General features: G+C 40.8%; 1 protein-coding gene across 1 annotated transcript in view; it reads right to left on the bottom strand.

Moving 5' to 3' along the window:
• Window positions 1-18,926, bottom strand: part of LOC124798880 (cytochrome P450 6k1-like) — a 118,980-nt gene that overhangs the window by 72,799 nt on the left and 27,255 nt on the right. The window contains 4 exon segments of the mRNA XM_047262412.1: window positions 6,955-7,049; window positions 7,052-7,099; window positions 7,102-7,191; window positions 14,197-14,426. Coding sequence (XP_047118368.1) covers window positions 6,955-7,049; window positions 7,052-7,099; window positions 7,102-7,191; window positions 14,197-14,416 — 453 coding nt within the window. The 5' untranslated portion in view covers window positions 14,417-14,426.

Here is an 18,926-nt window from a genome sequence, read left to right as displayed (position 1 = left end):
TAATTTGTATCTTTCTGCATGTTAAGTGGCAGCGATCTCTCTGAGCATCCATGCAAGTGAATTCTGGGTATCACCATCAAATGCAACAAATACTAAACTAATAAAACGACTTGTTTGTTGCTACACCACTTGAGAGACGTGCCAGTAGCGATCAGTATCGCAAACAGCATAAATGTTTCACACTCAACAATGCCTAACGGAGTCCCTACTAGATTCTGTTCATAACTCAATTTACTTCTGACAATAATCTGGTGCAAATCCCTTGAAAACAGAGCTCTTCCCAGTGTATGAAACAGAACACATATCATACCTATCTACAAAAAAAGGCAAGCTACGGGAGTTCCAAAGGATGTTCAATCGTAAAAACTTATAAGGAACAAAATAACTGTGTTCGCGCAAACCGGCATTGATTTCCAAAATACGGATCATCCTAGTCAATTCTCCCCATGCATCGCTACTGTTACACACTTATTCATAACCACTGTTACACAGAACTATAAAAAATTTTCCCGTACATTGTAAACAGGCACTCCGTCTCCAGGCCACAAGTGGCCCATCAGGACCATCCGACCGCTATGTCATCCTCAGATGAGGACGCAGATAGGAGGGGCATGTGTTCAGCACAGAGCTCTCCCAGTCGTTATCGTGGTTTTCTGTAACGGGAGCCGCTAGTATTCGATCGAATAGCTCCTCAATTGGCATCACAAGGCTAAGTGCACCCTGAAAAATGGCAACAGCGCATGGCGACCCAGATGGTCACCCAGCCAAGTGACAGCTACGCCAGACAGCGCTGAACTTCGGTGATATTATGGGATCCGGTGTATCCACTGCACCAAGGTCATTGTCATACGTTGTGAATGCATGGTGAATTCCTTTGGGACAATTATGATAAGTTGACATAGTGATTACTATTGCAGCATATACTGCTGTGGTGAAATGATGGTTAGTTGACAATGAGTGACATCCATTGCTCCAACAACCTGTCAACTGACCATTATTGGCTCAATAGCATTTGTGGAAATAACAGTCACCATTTTCGCTGATCATCACTGCCCAGTGGTATATGGAGTAATGGCTGTCACATATTTCAAATGACCATAGTTGCCTCAAGTTAGTATTTACATGACTCAGTGTCAACTGATCATCACTGCTTCAATAGTATCCACCATGTGTTTGTAAAGTACTGGGCAATTTGTTAAAATTTTATGTAATGGTGGTGGTGTATGGGGTTATCTGTCGAATTTTTGCTGTAAAATAGCGATATACGGTGCAGTCTGTTACAATTTTGCTGTAAAAAAGACAACATATGCGGCAACTTGTTACAATTTTACTGGAAAACAGTGATGTATAGAGAGTGAACTGTCGTGTAGTCTTCACTATACAACAGCATGAGTTAGTGTTATTAGCAGATACTTGCATGATCAAGTTAATGTCCTAGCATGAAGTCACTAAAATATTTGCTTAGTCAAGAGAAGATGACAAATGTTTTTTACATGAAACATTTTGCTATCATTTATTGGCTCAACAGTATTGTGATACTAACAGTCACCATATAAGCTGATCATCACTGCCGTAACAGTATATGGGATAATGGGAGTCACCATATTTCCGCTGACCACAGTTGCCCCTCATTAGTATTTACCATGCCTTTAAGGCCTTGGTAGCCAGCATGTCAACTGGATCATCATTGCCTCAATATTATCCACCATGTGTTTGTGAAATATGGGGCAATTTGTTACAGTTTCGTTGTAACAGTGGTGATGATGGGGTTATCTGGTGAATTTTGCTGTAAAATAGCGATATATGGAGCAGTCCTATGCAATTTTGCTGTAACCAAGACAACATATGGGGCAATTTGTTACAATTTTACTGGAAAACAGTGAGTGTATAGAGAGTGAACTGTCATATAGTCTCCACTGTAAAACAGTGTAAGTTAGCGTTATTAGCAGACAATGCAAGATCAAGATAATTTTCTAACGTGGAGTCACTGTAATAGTTGCATTGTCAAAAGAAGGTGGCAAATGCTTTTACATGGAGCATTTGTTACATTTTGCTGTAAAATGGTGATGATGGACCAGTTGTTACAATTTTGTTTGGGCTTATATGTAACCAAGCATACTATTTGTGATCAGTGCTGATGGCTAGCGTAAAGATATGCACAACAATGGCAGCTTCTGGTGTTCCAATACTGTTTCACGGTCCACTGTCAAATTATGCCTCATAAACTCTCAAGGTTCTGGTGTAAGATTCCCACACCAGCACAAGAGGCTCCAACCAATATGTGATGTGCCCATCATCTGGCTAGTGAGTGTTATATTTTAGTTGAACTGAGAGCGTTTTCCACAAAAACTCCGACCATCGTGGGCCTAATTTACTATAATTTCATGTAATGTAGTAATGTATGAAGAATTTTGTTTAAAATTTGGCTTTAGCATGACGATGTATGAGTAATTTGTTAGAATTTTCCTGTATCGATATTTATAGTGAGTTTTGTTAGTCTGCTGAAGTATGGTGTTGTATGGGAGACAAAGTGGCACGCAATCTCCATTGTGTTGCAGCTAATTAATCTCCATTGTGTTACCAGCTAATTTAGCATTAACAGAAGATGACAATATTTTGTGTTGCAACTAAAGTTAATACCCTAGTATGGTGGTCCATTATAATGTGGAATGACATTGTTTACTTTGGCACAGAGATGAAACTGCTCTTATTGATAAGTGCGCTTTAAGTTGTAAATTTAGACCAGCAGCAGAGTCTTGTATGTTTTGCAACGTTATAGAACAAACGTATATACTTTGATATGTAATGCAGATAAGTTTTGGTTCCTAACACGTTCTATAAAGATCAAACTAAACTCATGTACAGGTGCAGCTTAACACATATGTTTTATCGGTAGTAACGGACTAGTTATAATTAAACATTCCTATTTAACACGTTATACACCGGAAACTAATTAAACTTTGTGGATACGAAATAAGTTACGTACAAAAAGCGATATACTGTTTCGTGATTCTCCTGAGAAATGGCAGATTTGGAAGTGGGGACGTTTGACAACTCCACTCTTCAAATTACTTAGCTATGTGAGACAATATATTACTGCTGTGCTAATATTAAGTAATGTAGCAAAGTTAGTCAAAAGAGTTTTTGCGACAGTACTCTTTAGTAGGGTAGGAGCTGCTCAGTAGAATTTTTTTTAAATTCAGTCTTAAAATTCGCTGCGTTACATAACAAGACATTTAATAAGCTCTGAATGATTCGTGAATAAATGTGCAATCATGTATATAATCCTAATGTTGAACTCTTGATGTCTCTGTAGAGTACTTTGTACATTTTATAGAAAAAAAAGAATACTGATCGTGAAAGGTACATCAAGTGAACATACAATGGTGAGCCAAAACATTATGCCCACCTGCTTAACAGCCTATTTGTCCGTCTTTGGAACGAAATATATCACTGATTCTGCGTATCACGATCCGACAGTTGTTTGTAGTTTTGTGGAGGTATGTGGATTAGATATCTACGAACAGGTCATGTAATTCGCGTAAATAACGGGCCGCTGATTTGAGTACGCGATGGTAGCCCCCTATAGCGACCAGATGGGTTTCATAGGGTTTAAATCAGACGAATTAGGTCGCCAAGACATCAACGTGAGTTCACTATAGTGTTCCTCAAAGCACTGTAGCACTATAGCACGAACAGTTATTCTGCTGAAATATGACATCGTCGTAGGGAAAAAATTCAAGCATGGAGGGATGCAAGTGGTTCACAGCTGTCAGAGTGTCTTCGATTACTATCACAAATACCATGCAAGAGCAGGAGAATGTCTCCCGTAGCACAATACTGCTCCCACAAGCTTGCGACCGTGACGCGCTGCTCGTTTCGAGCCGCCGTTTACCTCAATTACGACATTTGTGGTGACGACTGCCGACCCTAGTGTACCAAAAGATGTGGTTCACCCGTAGAACCGACACGTTTCCATTGATCGACGGTCGAATACCAATGGTTCCGCACCCAGTGCAATCGTAATTGACGATATCGTTAGATCACATGTGAACACGTAGCGGTGGTCTTCTACGGAGCTCCACGTTCAATGTCCTATGAACTGTGTGCTCCGAAACACTTGTGCGTGCACCAGCATTGTGCTCTTTCAGCAAGGATGTCCACAGACCACCATAAACCCAACTTTTACACAGAAGGTCACGACCTGTGAAGAGTTGTGAGACGTCCAACGACTGAGCGCCTAGTGGTAATTTCACTGTCCTTCTACTTCTTTCCGTGGATGCTCACGGACCTTATCACGTGAAGATTCGACCAGCTTCTCCGTTTCCGAGACATTCGTTCACGGACTTTGCGTAATAATAGTCTCCAAAGTCGCTTATTCCAGTGGGTTTCCCCATTTGCCGCCCATACCTTTGCTAGAGCGATCCCCATGCGTCTCTGCTGCGCTTACGTAATTTTCATAGCGTTTCTCGTGTCCGCACCGTCAATAGGCGGCATCCAACCTCGCTGTGAGCAGTGGTCATAATTTTTTGGCTCATCAGTGTATCTTGGCAGGTTGTCCCACAACTGTCACTAAACAAAATTTATGTATCTTCTATATTCTGAAAATATTATGCTTTTGGCTTCCCCCTAATAAAACAAATGGTATAACTTGTTTTTTCTATATAATATCTAAAACATCGTGAGAAACGACGGAAACTGCTAATCTTATGGAATATACAGGGTGGTCCATTGATAGTAACCGGGCCAAATATCTCACGAAATAAGCATCAAACGAAAAAACTACAATGAACGAAACTCGTCTAGCTTGAAGGGGGAAACCAGATGGCGCTATGGTTGGCCAGCTAGATGGCGCTGCCATAGGTCAAACAGACATCAAAATGTGTTTTTTCTTTAAATAGGAACCCCCGTTTTTTGTTACATATTCGTGTGAGTACGTAAAGAAATATGAATGTTTTAGTTGGACCATTTTTTTCGCTTTGTGGTATATGGCGTTGTAATAGTCACACACAAAAAAAATGGTTCAAATTGCTCTGAGCACTATGCGACTCAACTTATGAGGTCATCAGTCGCCTACAACTTCGAACTAATTAAACCTAACTAACCTAAGGGATCACATACATCCATGCCCGAGGCAGCATTCGAACCTGCGACTGTAGCGATCGCTCGGTCCCAGACTGTAGCGCCTAGAACGCATGGCCACTCCGGCCAGCTAATAGTCACAAACGTATAATAAGTACGTGGTATCACGTAAACTTCCGCCAGTACGGACGGTATTTGATTCGTGAATTATTACCCGTGTTAAAATGGACGGTTTACCAATTGCGAAAATGGTCGATATCGTGTTGATGTATGGATATTGTGATCAAAATGCCCAACGGGCGTGTGCTATGTATGCTGCTCGGTATCCTGGACGACATCATCCAAGTATCCGGACCGTTCGCCGCGATAGTTACGTTATTTAAGGAAAACAGGAAGTGTTCAGCCACATGTGAAACGTCAACCACGACCTGCAACAAATGATGATGTCCCAAGTAGAAGTTTTAGCTGCTGTCGCGGCTAATCCGCACATCAGTAGCAGACAAATTGCGCGAGAATCGGGAATCTCAAAAATGTCCGGTTGTGAGAATGCTACATCAACATCGATTGCACCCGTACCATATTTCTATGCACCAGGAATTGCATGGCGAACGACTTTGAAAGTCGTGTACAGTTCCTGCCACTGGGCACAAGAGAAATTACGGGACGATGACACATATTTTGCACGCGTTCTGTTTAGCGGTAACTTAAACCGGCATAATATGCACTATTGGGCAACGGAAAATCCACGATGGCTGCGACAAGTGGAACATCAGCGACTTGGCGGGTTAATGTATGGTGCGACATTATGGGAGGAAGGATAATTGGCCCCCATCTTATCGATGGCAATCTAAATGGTGCAATGTATGCTGCTTTCCTACGTAATGTTCTACCGATGTTACTACACGATGTTTCACTGCTTGACAGAATGGCGATGTACTTCCAATATGATGGTTGTCCGGCACATAGCTCGCGTGCGGTTGAAGCGGTATTGTATTTTAATTTAAAAAACCTACCTGTTACCGACAGTTCGTCTAAAATTGTGAGCTATATGTTTGTGACAATTACAGCGCCATCTATCACAAAGCGCAAAAAGTGTGTCCAACTAAAACATTCATATTTATTTACGTCTCACACGAATATGTAATAAAAATGGGGGTTCCTATTAAAAAAAAAAAAAAAAAACGCAGTTGATATCAGTTTGATCTATGGCAGCGCCATCTAGCGGCCAACCATAGCGCCATCTGGTTTCCCCCCCTTCAAGCTAGACGAGTTTCGTTCTTTGTAGTTTTTTCGTTTGATGCTTATTTCGTGAGATATTTGGCCCGGTCACGATCAATGGACCAACCTGTAATTATACCAGAGAAGAAGAAACGTCCCACGATAGAACCGTTTGGAACTATATCATCGTTCATAGGACTCGGAATACTTACCTAAGTTACAAAATATTCCTTAAAATAACTTCAGATTTAGTGGAAAAGTGTTAAAATTACAGGACGTCATATTGTGGGGAGGTAGAGTAGAAGGACGATAAGGAGGATGGGAGGGTTTGCGGGGCCATTGAGTCGTGTATGAACTTCTTCGTCCGGTATTGCCTTCTTGCCAATCCTTGCTCACAGGTAGAATATATCTATTATCGTTTTCGATATCACGCGCTTAAATTTATATTTACAGTAGCGTCTCGCGCAATAGAAGCCTTGTGTACAAAAACGCAAAAGCCATGGGTAAATCACTCGGAACATACAAGACATTTTCATACATATGGTATCAGAACTACCTAAAACGGCGTAACAGTCTTTTGTCATTCACACAAATGACTCAACACATTGCCAGAGCACTCCGACACTTTACCAGCTCGCGCTCTGTTTCACTCACCTGGAACATCATCTTCATTTTCCCCGATGTGAACGTCGGTGTCAGCTTTACACGTAACCGCCGCCACTTGCTGCCTCCCAACAAGAAGAGGTGTTTGCCAGGGGTTCATTTTCGTCCACTCTTATTCCCCTGTCGTGGAAAGTCCAAAATCCTTCACAAGAACGTCACGGATGAAATCAGGGTCCACTGTCACCAAAGCTGGTTGGGTGACGATGTATATTCCACCGAATCGTTTACCTAAAAGAAATATGATACTGTATTACATTTTTTGTGTGTTATGTGGGGTGGGGGGGATGGGGGGGGGGGGTTCATTCACTGTTGGAACGGCACAATTTTCTACCTCTTCAGATTATGGACATCGGGGTATAATTCTTCCCAGATCACAGTTACAGCAGTGTGACAATCTGTGCACCCTACTGGAATGAATGTGTAGGTAGATTAAATTTGTAGGTTGACTCTTGAATAGAAGATTACAGCAGCCAACCACATTTTTACAATTCTACTTATTTATTTAAACAGCGCCGTTACCGGTTTCGAATCGACATCTTCAGACGTGTAGTTCACGTTTTACATTTGATTTCGCCTTTTCTCTTCCAACTGACGTAATTTCCTTGGGGTGATGGTGCCCTACAACCAAAACAAGATGTGAGACAACATCTTTTTAACTGTAATTGTGTTATACACCGATTTTAAGTGATGTAAACAAAATATTATTATTATTATTATTATTATTATCTAAGGGAAGTTGTTTCGGTTACTTACGATGAAGAATCCGCGCCATTATGTTCCAGTGCAGACTACTTATCATTTCTTACAGCAGAGAAAACTGTATAGTGTAATCTAACATACTTTTAAAAATAATTTTTTTTACGTCACTTAAAATTGCTGTAGGGCACAATTACAGTTACGACGACGATGTCTCATATCCTGTTTTGGTTGTAGGGCACCACACCCAAGGAATTTCGTTAGTTGCGGAAACAAAAAGTGAAATCTAATGTAAGACGTGAACTAGGCGTCTGAAGAAGAACCTGTCGGTTCGAAACCGGTAATGGCGCTGTTTAAATAAATATATAGCATTGCAAAAAGTGACCGGTTGCTGTGATCTTCTATGTAAGAGTCAAACTATATTTTGTACACAACTACGGGCTCAAAATGTCAATTTTTGAGAAATAAGATTAAATTTAATATTCCGTCGGCACCGAGTTCATTCGATTCCTCACAGCGGTAGATCACTTCATTACGGATGAAAAATGAACGAAGTAATGAACCAGATCTGCAAATATCTAAAGTCTTGATCTCAAAGCATGAGGTTCCTCTGCTTATACCTGTTGACCTGTCTCTCTGCTCTTCTGTGTTACCTGATACTATTTTTTTCAAAAGTAGCAGAGATCTTGCAGTATCCTATGTCATTAAGGCATCCAGGTACATAAGTTACTACCGCCGCGGTATCTAAATCGACGCTTTACAGACACGGTATCAGCACTAGGGATGGGAAAAATCGACCGTTATAGCCAATGCCGCTATTTTAGTTCAGAAGAGCTATTTTTTCGGTATTTGTTTGGTCTGCGGTTACAATAGGTTTATTTCATTTTTATTAATGACTGGGTAAGAAACCGACATATCAATTTGGCATAGCAGCCGTTGCTAATTTTTTTTAATAATTTTTTAAACGAGTAATTTTTATTTCTAAAATTGGTACTACTTTGAAATATTGGAGTAAATAGAAATTGGGACAAGTGATCAGCAGTATTTTACAACAAAGGCGTAGAGTTAGAAACTATCAACAAACACGTGACGTAACAATCGGTACATATTTTCAAACAGAATGTGCCTGTTACCTTGCGGCGTGGGCTATTAGAAGGTACGCGTGCATTCTTACGTGCAGCATGCAAGACTTGTGCCCACCTGGTCTATACCGTAGTTTGTCGCTGTCTGCATGAGATATCAGTTGTACTGCAGAATGATACCATCCACAGTTCGAAAGTATTTTACGAAGCGCGGTAGCAATGAAGTGCTTTAAAAACATTAAAAGCGGGAGGAAGCACAGAGAACCAGTGATATCGCGCAAGGAGAAAACAAATACAAACAATGATGTACATAATTATAAATACCAGAGGGAAAAATGACATTCAGTAATCCACATTACGGCAGCCTTTAGCACAAAAAGGGCTGAACAATGCTGGAACTAAAATTTTTGGTCACTTATCCAGTGATATAAAATGGCTGAAAGACAGCAAAGTAAAAAGTTTCTCCTTGACAATTCGTCCTATACCGCAGAAGAATTTCTATTAATGTAATGCGTTGAAGATGGTGGGCCGGCCGGGGTGGCCGAGCAGTTCTAGGCGCTACAGTCTGGAACCGCGCGACCACTACGGTCGCAGGTTCGAATCCTGCCTCGGGCATCGATATGTGTGATGTCCTTGGGTTAGTTAGGTTCGAGTAGTTCTAGGGGACTGATCACCTCAGAAGATAAGTCCCATAGTGCTCAAGAGCCATCTGAAGATGGTGGGTAGGAATTACTAGCTTAAATCTGCATATGTAATAATAATAATAATAATAGTTAATAATAATAATAATAATAATAAAACAAAAGACCGAAAGCCTATAAATATTTCAGCATGTAGCCAAGTTTACAAATTAACTTGTGATGTTAATGTAAGCTAACAAGTCCCATATCATTACGATTTATCGCGCAAATGATCCATAGAGCATGGAACTAAATAACCACCAAACATCCAAAAAGCAGATGAATTTGATTGGTACAGGTATATGTTATTCAGGGGATACAAATTTAGGAAAATAACTGAATCCTTCATGTTGATGATTGCTAAAAGATGAAAAACAGATATCATCGAAAAGTTACGATTCAGAGAAGTCATCAACTTGTGCCTTTGCTTTCGCTGTCGTCTCACCCGTCTCCTTCTCACATTCGCCATTTTTACTGGAGAATAAGACGATTTCTGCCGCAGCGTCAGTACTCTATACCAGATCGTGATTTATACTCCTTCACCTTCATTAGGAACTGAAAGTAATAGCAATAAACAAAACCTAAAATGGGTTATTTCAGAAACCGGTTATTTTGAGCGGTTTTACCGAAAACCGGTTGCTTTAGCGATAACCGCCATCCTTATCTGTACCGAGGACATTGTAGAACACACTACTAAAATCATCCAGAAGATTGGTGACACGTCCTTTCAAACGCCTCCTGTCAAATCTGACAGACGTCAGATCACACTCTGGAAAAATAAATTCCGTTCAGCTATCGGGGACCGACGGCTCCGCATAGGCTCCACTGCGATCCATCTGGAGAAAACTCGGCATCATTTCCAATAGCTAAGCAAAAGCTCGGGGCATTATCATAGTGAGCCGAATAGCTGCCACAGTAATTCTGAAATCCGTTAATAATTTCTTATTATCATTGGCACAGAGCGAGGCGGCGCAGTGGTTAGCACACTGGATTCGCATTCGGGAGGACGACCGTTCAAACCCGCGTCTGGCCATCCTGATTTTGAGTTTCCGTGATTTCCATAAATCGCTTCAGGCAAATGCCGGAATCGTTGCTACGAAACGGCACGGCTGATTTCCTTCCCCATACTTCCCTCATCCGATGGGACGGATGACCTCGTTGATTGGTCCCTCCCCCAAATCAATCAACCAACCAATCATCATTGGCGATAAGTGAATCAGTGAGGTTAATTATTGGAAAAAGTAATGCACCTAATGGCTCTCTCATCACTACTCCTGAAACTTCAGCCAAGTTGACGGCGAAATACTTTCGCCAAACAGTACCCAATGGCAACCTGGAGCGCGAGTTCCAACGAAGACAGAAATTAGCCGACAGCTCTGTTTGGATCTAAACTCATGCGAGTCTGAAGAGTACAATCGCTCGTTTAGTAAACGGGAATTACAGAATATCGTATCCGTGGTCTGCAAGACTGCAATGGGGTCAGGTAACTGTAGTCTCAAATATTGCGGCATCTAGATCTCATGTCTACCTCATCAGGTAGGGACGAGGCACGCATGTGGTTTCCATCATCCTACTGGGTAAATACCGGACTGGTACCCTCGTCCCGCGTCAGACACACTCTATGCCAAGACTGAAGACAACGTTATCATGCTTGCACGTAAGATCTACACTAGCGGTGGACAGGTGTTCAAAAATGTGTGTGAATTCCTAAGGGACCAAACTGCTGAGTCATGGGTCTCTAGGCTTACATATTACTTAATCTAACTTAAACTAACCTATGCTGGGAGATGAAGAAGCTTGCACAGGATAGAGTAGCATGGAGAGCTGCATCAAACCAGTCTCAGGACTGAAGACCACAACAACAACATGCTAAGAACAACACAAACACGCACGCGCATACACACACACACACACACACACACACACACACACACACACACACACACACACATGCCCGAGGGAGGACTCGAACCTCCGACAGGGGTAACCGCGCGAACCGTGGCAAGGCGCCCGAGACGGCATGGCTACCCCGCGCGGCTTCCTCATTTAAGTCACACATACACAATGACTTCTAAAAATATGGCGGATAATGTTTCAGTGTGGCACCGCAAGGAGCGCTAAATAACGTGCCACAGCATCTATATGTAAACTCTGCCTCTTTGCTTGTAACGGTCCAGTTACGTAAGTTTTTTTTTTAATTTCTACACTAAAATAGTAATTTTCAACGTAAGAGTTAGGATAATAAATCTCACTGTAGCTGATTGATGAAAGAAGGCGACAAGTGGGAAAAGATCAACTATTCTGAAAAGTATTTGTTCCAGGTACACTACAAAGAACGTCCGAGCCGCCACCCAGATTCGCGCTCCATGGAATGCAGGACACAGGATGTGGATGCTGTGTAGGCGTCGAACAATGGTTCAAACGGCTCTGAGCACTATGGCACTTAATATCTGAGGTCATCAGTCCCCTAGAACTTAGAACTGCTTAAACCTAACTGACCTAAGGACATCACACACATCCGTGCCCGAGGCAGAATTCGAACCTGGGACCGCAGCAGCCGCGTGCTTCCGGACTGAAGCGCCTAGAGCCGCGCGGCCACACGGACTGGAGCCGAACAATGAAGAAGCAAGACATGTATGGCGTTCTAATATAGTCAGTCTTTGTATTGTATTCATTCTGGACTGACGTGTTTACGATTGCGCCAGGCCAGCGCTACTACGTTTATCAGCATTACTCAAGCTGGTAGGAAAGTTAGTTTTACGAGGCGCCAATAGTTCACTGGCCAATGGTTTTATTTTACTGGGTGAACTGATAATCAAATATTATCATTTTATTTTCAGCAATTTTGTGTAGAATGCAGTTTTCAAATCGCTGCGAGAAGCTGCGACAGTTATTTGGTCCTTGGTGTTCAATTCTTCTGCTAGCGGCGCCCTTAGCGGCGAAACATTTATTAATGCAGTCAGATGCTAAATCTAGGGCCGTAGTTGTAATTTTTGTACTGGTAACTTAAATTTTCCAGGGAATTCTTATTTAGACTCTCATTGCTGTGGTTAATCCGACACAAACTGTGTTATTACTGAAATTTAACGCCCGTGATTGGAAACAATCGTAAACTGGGCTGGCACCTGTCCCGATTTTGTATGGATCGTACCAATTTTTCTATAATTGTTCCGTGTCCCTACATCAGTATTACGGGGCACCCTTAAGACCCTACTTTAAAATTTACTTTTAGTGTTTTACTTTTTCTTCTGCATCTACATCTACATCTGCATCTACATAGATACTCTGCAAATCACATCTAAGTGCCTGGCAGAGGGTTCATCGAATCACCTTCACAATTCTCTATTATTCCGATCTCCCAAAGCGCGCAAAAAGAATGAACACCTATATCTTTTCGTACGAGCTCTGATTTCCCTTATTTTATCGTGGTGATCTATCCTCCCTACGTAGGTCGATGTGAACAAAATATTTTCGCATTCGGAGGAGAAAGTTGCTGATTCGAATTTCGTGAAAAGATTCCGTCGCAACGAAAAGCGCATTTCTTTTAATGATTTCCAGCCAAAATAGGTCTACTTTACCATTTCTGTGACATTCTCTCCCATATTTCGCGATAATAGAAAACGTGCTGCCTTTCTTTGCACTTTTTCGATGTACTCCGTCAGTTCTATCTGGTAAGGATCCCACACAGCGCAGCAGTATTCTAAAAGAGGACGGACAAGCGTGGTTTAGGCAGTCTCCTTAGTAGGTCTGTTACATTTTCTAAGTGTCCTGCCAATAAAACGCAGTCTTTGGTTAGCCTTCCCCACAACATGTTCCTTCCAATTTAAGTTGTTCGTAATTGTAATACCTAGGTATTTAGTTGAATTTACGGCTTTTAGATTAGACTGATTTATCGTGTAACCGAAGTTCGACTAATTCCTTTTAGCACTCATGTGGATGACCTCACACTTTTCGTTATTTAGGGTCTTACATCATACTGCATAATTTTAGATTTCATATCCTTAAGTTTATCATCTTATTTGTGTTAGCCAAAGTCAGTATGTGTTAAATACAATTGACTTAAGCTAATTGTTTCGCCGTCTCGTTTTCATATTCATACAGCAATGCGCACTACAACGAGTGTTTGACCTGATGAAAGACTTGTGGATAGGTGAGTGAAACAAACGTAAGGTGAAATCTGTGGGAAAAGGAACTTCTTGTTAAAACACACTATTATATGAGATGCACAGAATTTATCAGCATGTTCTACATGAGTAGGAACTCTTAAAGGCCGCTACACCACAAAAGTACGTCTATAAGTTCCGGCACCATGCACATTGATTTTCGCCTCTGTCTAGGCGAAACGCAATTAGATTTTAAATATTTTTATTTTCAAGTGTTACTTTTGGTGTGAGGATAAAAAGCTGACAAACGTTAGTAAGAACTGATCATTTAATATCCTATCTTTTGTCTGAAGTGTGCCCACTTCAGACTTGCCAAAGGTGGCAACTCCAATGAAAAATATTTAAATAAATTAAGGGTGTCGTTACAACACTACGACAATGGATAAAGTTCGGACAAATGCTTGAGGAGTGGAATAAATAAAGCATTAAAATGTAAAATGCACATTTACAGAAAATAAATGTATAGCATACAATTATCTTTTAATGTCCGGTAAAACTAAAAACTTCATATCATCACTTTGTGACATGCGTGTTTACAAATAATAATCTTACGTAAATTAAATAATAAACTAAGCACGAACGAACACTTACATGGTACATCCTCGATCTTACCTTTAAACTGCCGATAAGCGTCGCTGATGATCAGTGGCAGTGATCGCTTGCCCACAAAACTTTCGTAAACATTTCCAAACGGAAACTGTGGTTCCAGGTAAGGCACGCCCTTCTTGTGCCAGTACTTGTACCTGTGGGAGAACCAGGCGTACACCGCCACTGTCACCAGTGACAGGGCTACCAACAGCTCCGTGAGCCACGAGTCCACAAACAAGGCCATGGTGGTGACTCTGAAACATAATTAGCAAACAGTTACTCCGAGCATCACTAGTTAGTGCACAGCATGCGTCTTTCAGAAAACATTTCAACATATTCTCTTTTCCTTTGAGTCCGTTTTCTGTCCTTCTACGTCAAAACGAAACATGCAAATGTGTATTCAGATTTTAATCTTTTCAAGCTATTATTCAGAAAGGTTAGGGTTCTGTGTTACCGTTATTATTCATCCTAAATGTATAAAGGCATTTTCAGTAAGGCCACACAAAATATATTCAAAAACGAGTAACTATAAGAGGCAGTCAAATGAAAACGAGACATATGGAAAATAAGTAAGTTAACTGTATATTATTTCGAAAGTAATCACCATAACTATTAATCCATTGACAAGACGGTCAATGCCTCCGTGGTCAAATATTTTTGGTTGCCTATGGAACCGTGATTGTACTCAGGCGAGAGATCGGGACTTTACGGACGGCTCCCTGCAAAACTTCTGCAGCGTAATCGAAAGAACTTTGGCAACATGTGGGCCCGTCCTTGCCATATTTTTGGAGTCCTGAAGAAAGACATTCGTCACCCGTCGATTAATCATGCTTTCGTAGAGTAATCTCCCCCTCCTTCCTAATTCCAGCTATTGTCCACAACAGGCGATGACTTTTCTGAATATTGGAGAGGAGTAACATTACAATAAACTTTTTAGTTTACATATCTTTTCTTGTAGAGTTGGCTCCAGTTCTTCTTGTCTAGGGGTCTGATTATTGAAGCTGAAATTGTCACATTTTAGGTCCTCACGGTTGAATTGATATAAATAATTTTGAAGATTGTTGTTGCAGAATTTTTGTTTTTACGTTAGTACATTTTGTCACATTTCAGTACCTAATCGTCTTTTAAATTTTCGCATTAACAAGGCCGAAATTACATTGTTCGCCCAAAATACAAAAAACCACGTCCGATCACATCAGAGCCATGCTTACTACTATTTCACTCTGCAGTAATAACAACATTCCAAAGGGTTTACAATGACTCTTGAAAAATGAATTTGTATTAATTTCGATTATTATTTCATAAATGAACCCAGAAATAAAAATAGTAAACAGTGCTAGATTGCGTAATGAATAATAGAAATTTTAATAATTCGTAGTTTCAAATGTTTCTGAAAAAAAAAAACCATTTTAACTGTACAATTAGGGCTATTACTTAAAGATTGTAACATCGAAATTAAAGTAATTCCTTTTCATAAATTTTAGTTTGGAATCTAACATATTGCGTATAAAATTATCTGAAAGTTTTGAGAAAAGCAGCGAAAAATATTACGGGTGTCGGTAACTACTGTTGAGGATAAGTAATGCTAGATGAGGATGTCCCGTTACAGTAGGCAACCGTAAACATTTGTCCATGAAGGCACTGACCATCTTCTCTCACAGTGGGAAAATGTATGTACAATTATGGCGATTAGTTTCGAAATAATAAACTGTTTACCTATTTCTCATTTGACAGCCCCTTATATATCGAACCGTAATTTTCGCAAAGTTATTGCGAAGAATGTGGAGAACGTTCTAACAAACACAAGAAATCTTTAACGCTTATAGCTGCTCAATTACGAGGGCGATATTTTTAATGAAACTATAGGGAATGCTACAAAAAGTTATGGCCAAACTTTCAGCAAACAGTCCTCAAACATAGAGGAATAAAATGTGTTATATGGGTATGGTTCCGTAAATGCTTTGTTTCTATGTTCGAGCTCATTTTCTACTTCTCTTCACCATCTCATTAATCATGGGAAACACACAAAAACAGAACGTACCATCGTCACATGACCTGTTTTCTTACAGGGTGTTTCAAAAATGACCGGTATATTTGAAACGGCAATAAAAACTAAACGAGCAGCGATAGAAATACACCGTTTGTTGCAATATGCTTGGGACAACAGTACATTTTCAGGCGGACAAACTTTCGAAATTACAGTAGTTACAATTTTAAACAACAGATGGCGCTGCAAGTGATGTGAAAGATATAGAAGACAACGCAGTCTGTGGGTGCGCCATTCTGTACGTCGTTTTTCTGCTGTAAGCGTGTGCTGTTCACAACGTGCAAGTGTGCTGTGGACAACATGGTTTATTCCTTAGAACAGAGGATTTTTCTGGTGTTGGAATTCCACCGCCTAGAACACAGTGTTGTTGCAACAAGACGAAGTTTTCAACGGAGGTTTAATGTAACCAAAGGACCGAAAAGCGATACAATAAAGGATCTGTTTGAAAAATTTCAACGGACTGGGAACGTGACGGATGAACGTGCTGGAAAGGTAGGGCGACCACGTACGGCAACCACAGAGGGCAACGCGCAGCTAGTGCAGCAGGTGATCCAACAGCGGCCTCGGATTTCCGTTCGCCGTCTTGCAGCTGCGGTCCAAATGACGCCAACGTCCACGTATCGTCTCATGCGCCAGATTTTACACCTCTATCCATACAAAATTCAAATGCGGCAACCCCTCAGCGCCGCTATCATTGCTGCACGAGAGACATTCGCTAACGATATAGTGCACAGGATTGATGACGGCGATATGCATGTGGGCAGCATTTGGTTTACTGACGAAGCTTATTTTTACCTGGACGGCTTCGTCAATAAACAGAACTGGCGCATATGGGGAACCGAAAAGCCCCATGTTGCAGTCCCATCGTCCCTGCATCCTCAAAAAGTACTGGTCTGGGCCGCCATTTCTTCCAAAGGAATCATTGGCCCCTTTTTCAGATCCGAAACGATTACTGCATCACGCTATCTGGACATTCTTCGTGAATTTGTGGCGGTACAAACTGCCTTAGACGACACTGCGAACACCTCGTGGTTTATGCAAGATGGTGCCCGGCCACATCGCACGGCCGACGTCTTTAATTTCCTGAATGAATATTTCGATGATCGTGTGATTGCTTTGGGCTATCCGAAACATATAGGAGGCGGCGTGGATTGGCCTCCCTATCCGCCAGACATGAACCCCTGTGACTTCTTTCTGTGGGGACACTTGAAAGACCAGGTGTACCGCCAGAATCCAGAAACAATTGAACAGCTGAAGCAGTACATCTCATCTGCATGTGAAGCCATTCCGCCAGACACGTTGTCAAAGGTTTCGGGTAATTTCATTCAGAGACTACGCCATATTATTGCTACGCATGGTGCATATGTGGAAAATATCGTACTATAGAGTTTCCCAGACCGCAGCGCCATCTGTTGTTGACAATTGTAACTACTGTAATTTCGAAAGTTTGTCTGCCTGAAAATGTACTGTTGTCCCAAGCATATTGCAACAAACGGTGTATTTGTATCGCTGCTCGTTTAGTTTTTATTGCCGTTTCAAATATACCGGTCATTTTTGAAACACCCTGTACATGTACCGTTCAAAATACCCGCATGGTTATGTTTGCTTGGAATGTACAGTAAGTTGTAATTCTGAGGTTCACCGCCAGTGTCTATTGTTCCAATAGAACGACGATAACGTCGACATGTTGTAAGGTTTTCATATGTTTTCTGCCACTGTAATTACCTCAGGTTTACTGTACTGGGACAAAGATGTATAAGCACGCTGCACGAGTAATGGATAAGAGCATTGCGTCTGTTTAATGTAATCTGTGTTGCGCTTGGTCGCTAGTTAGTTGTGCTCCACTAGGGCATTCATACTAGAGGCGTAGCACCGTGCAGTTGAGTTTTAGAGAAAATTTGTATTTGTGAATCTGGGAGAAATTATCTGGAATACTTTATTACAGAGATGATAACTTGTTTGTAAAGATATTTTCTTAACTGTATGGCTGGAGAAGATTTTTGGAGGAATATTTCAAGGTATCCAGTACACGCGTAGGGATGAAATGTTTGTTTCTCAGATAGTTGAAGGAAATCTTTCTCCTTTAGATAACTAATGATATTCATGATTAGTGTTAATTTGTTCTCTTTGTTTTCCTTACGTCACAAGTAACACAATTGGTCTAAATATCTGTATTTTTTGTAATGATTGATTATTCTGAAAAAAGACTGTTTAGCTTAAGAAGACTCTAACAGTTACGAAATTCAGAGTTTTATTATTCAAGAACGCTTTTCTTTACGGTAATACCCTCCTCCATCATTCTTAATAAAATTTTAAACATGTTGTCGTGTGTAGATTGTACCTTACGCCACTCGCAGGCACAAACTGTTTCTGACAAGCAAAAATCAGTTAAATAGTTTGCACTGAGTACACAATTAGTTTCTTTTGTAATTTATTAGATTCATTTTCATTCAGCATTTCGCTAAGATTAAAGTTTTGTTTCGCGGTACTGCTCACAATCCCAGTACAAGGCCAACAAATATTCAGTATTGCTCAGCCGTTGAATATGATATTTTAAGGACACGTTACACGAGGAGAAAATTCGGAAAAAGAATATTCAGTATTTCATATACAAATAAATTAAATAGAAAGCTTACAAAGTAACTCACTTCATTGCTTGTGTTGACATGTGACTAACTTCATTGCTTTACTAGCTCGTAGCACCAAC

Source organism: Schistocerca piceifrons, chromosome 5 (assembly GCF_021461385.2).
Source record: "Schistocerca piceifrons isolate TAMUIC-IGC-003096 chromosome 5, iqSchPice1.1, whole genome shotgun sequence".
In the NCBI taxonomy this organism is placed as follows: Eukaryota; Metazoa; Arthropoda; class Insecta; order Orthoptera; family Acrididae; genus Schistocerca; species Schistocerca piceifrons.
Note: the sequence above shows the minus strand (reverse complement) of the source record. Positions and strands in the feature narration are given on the sequence as shown.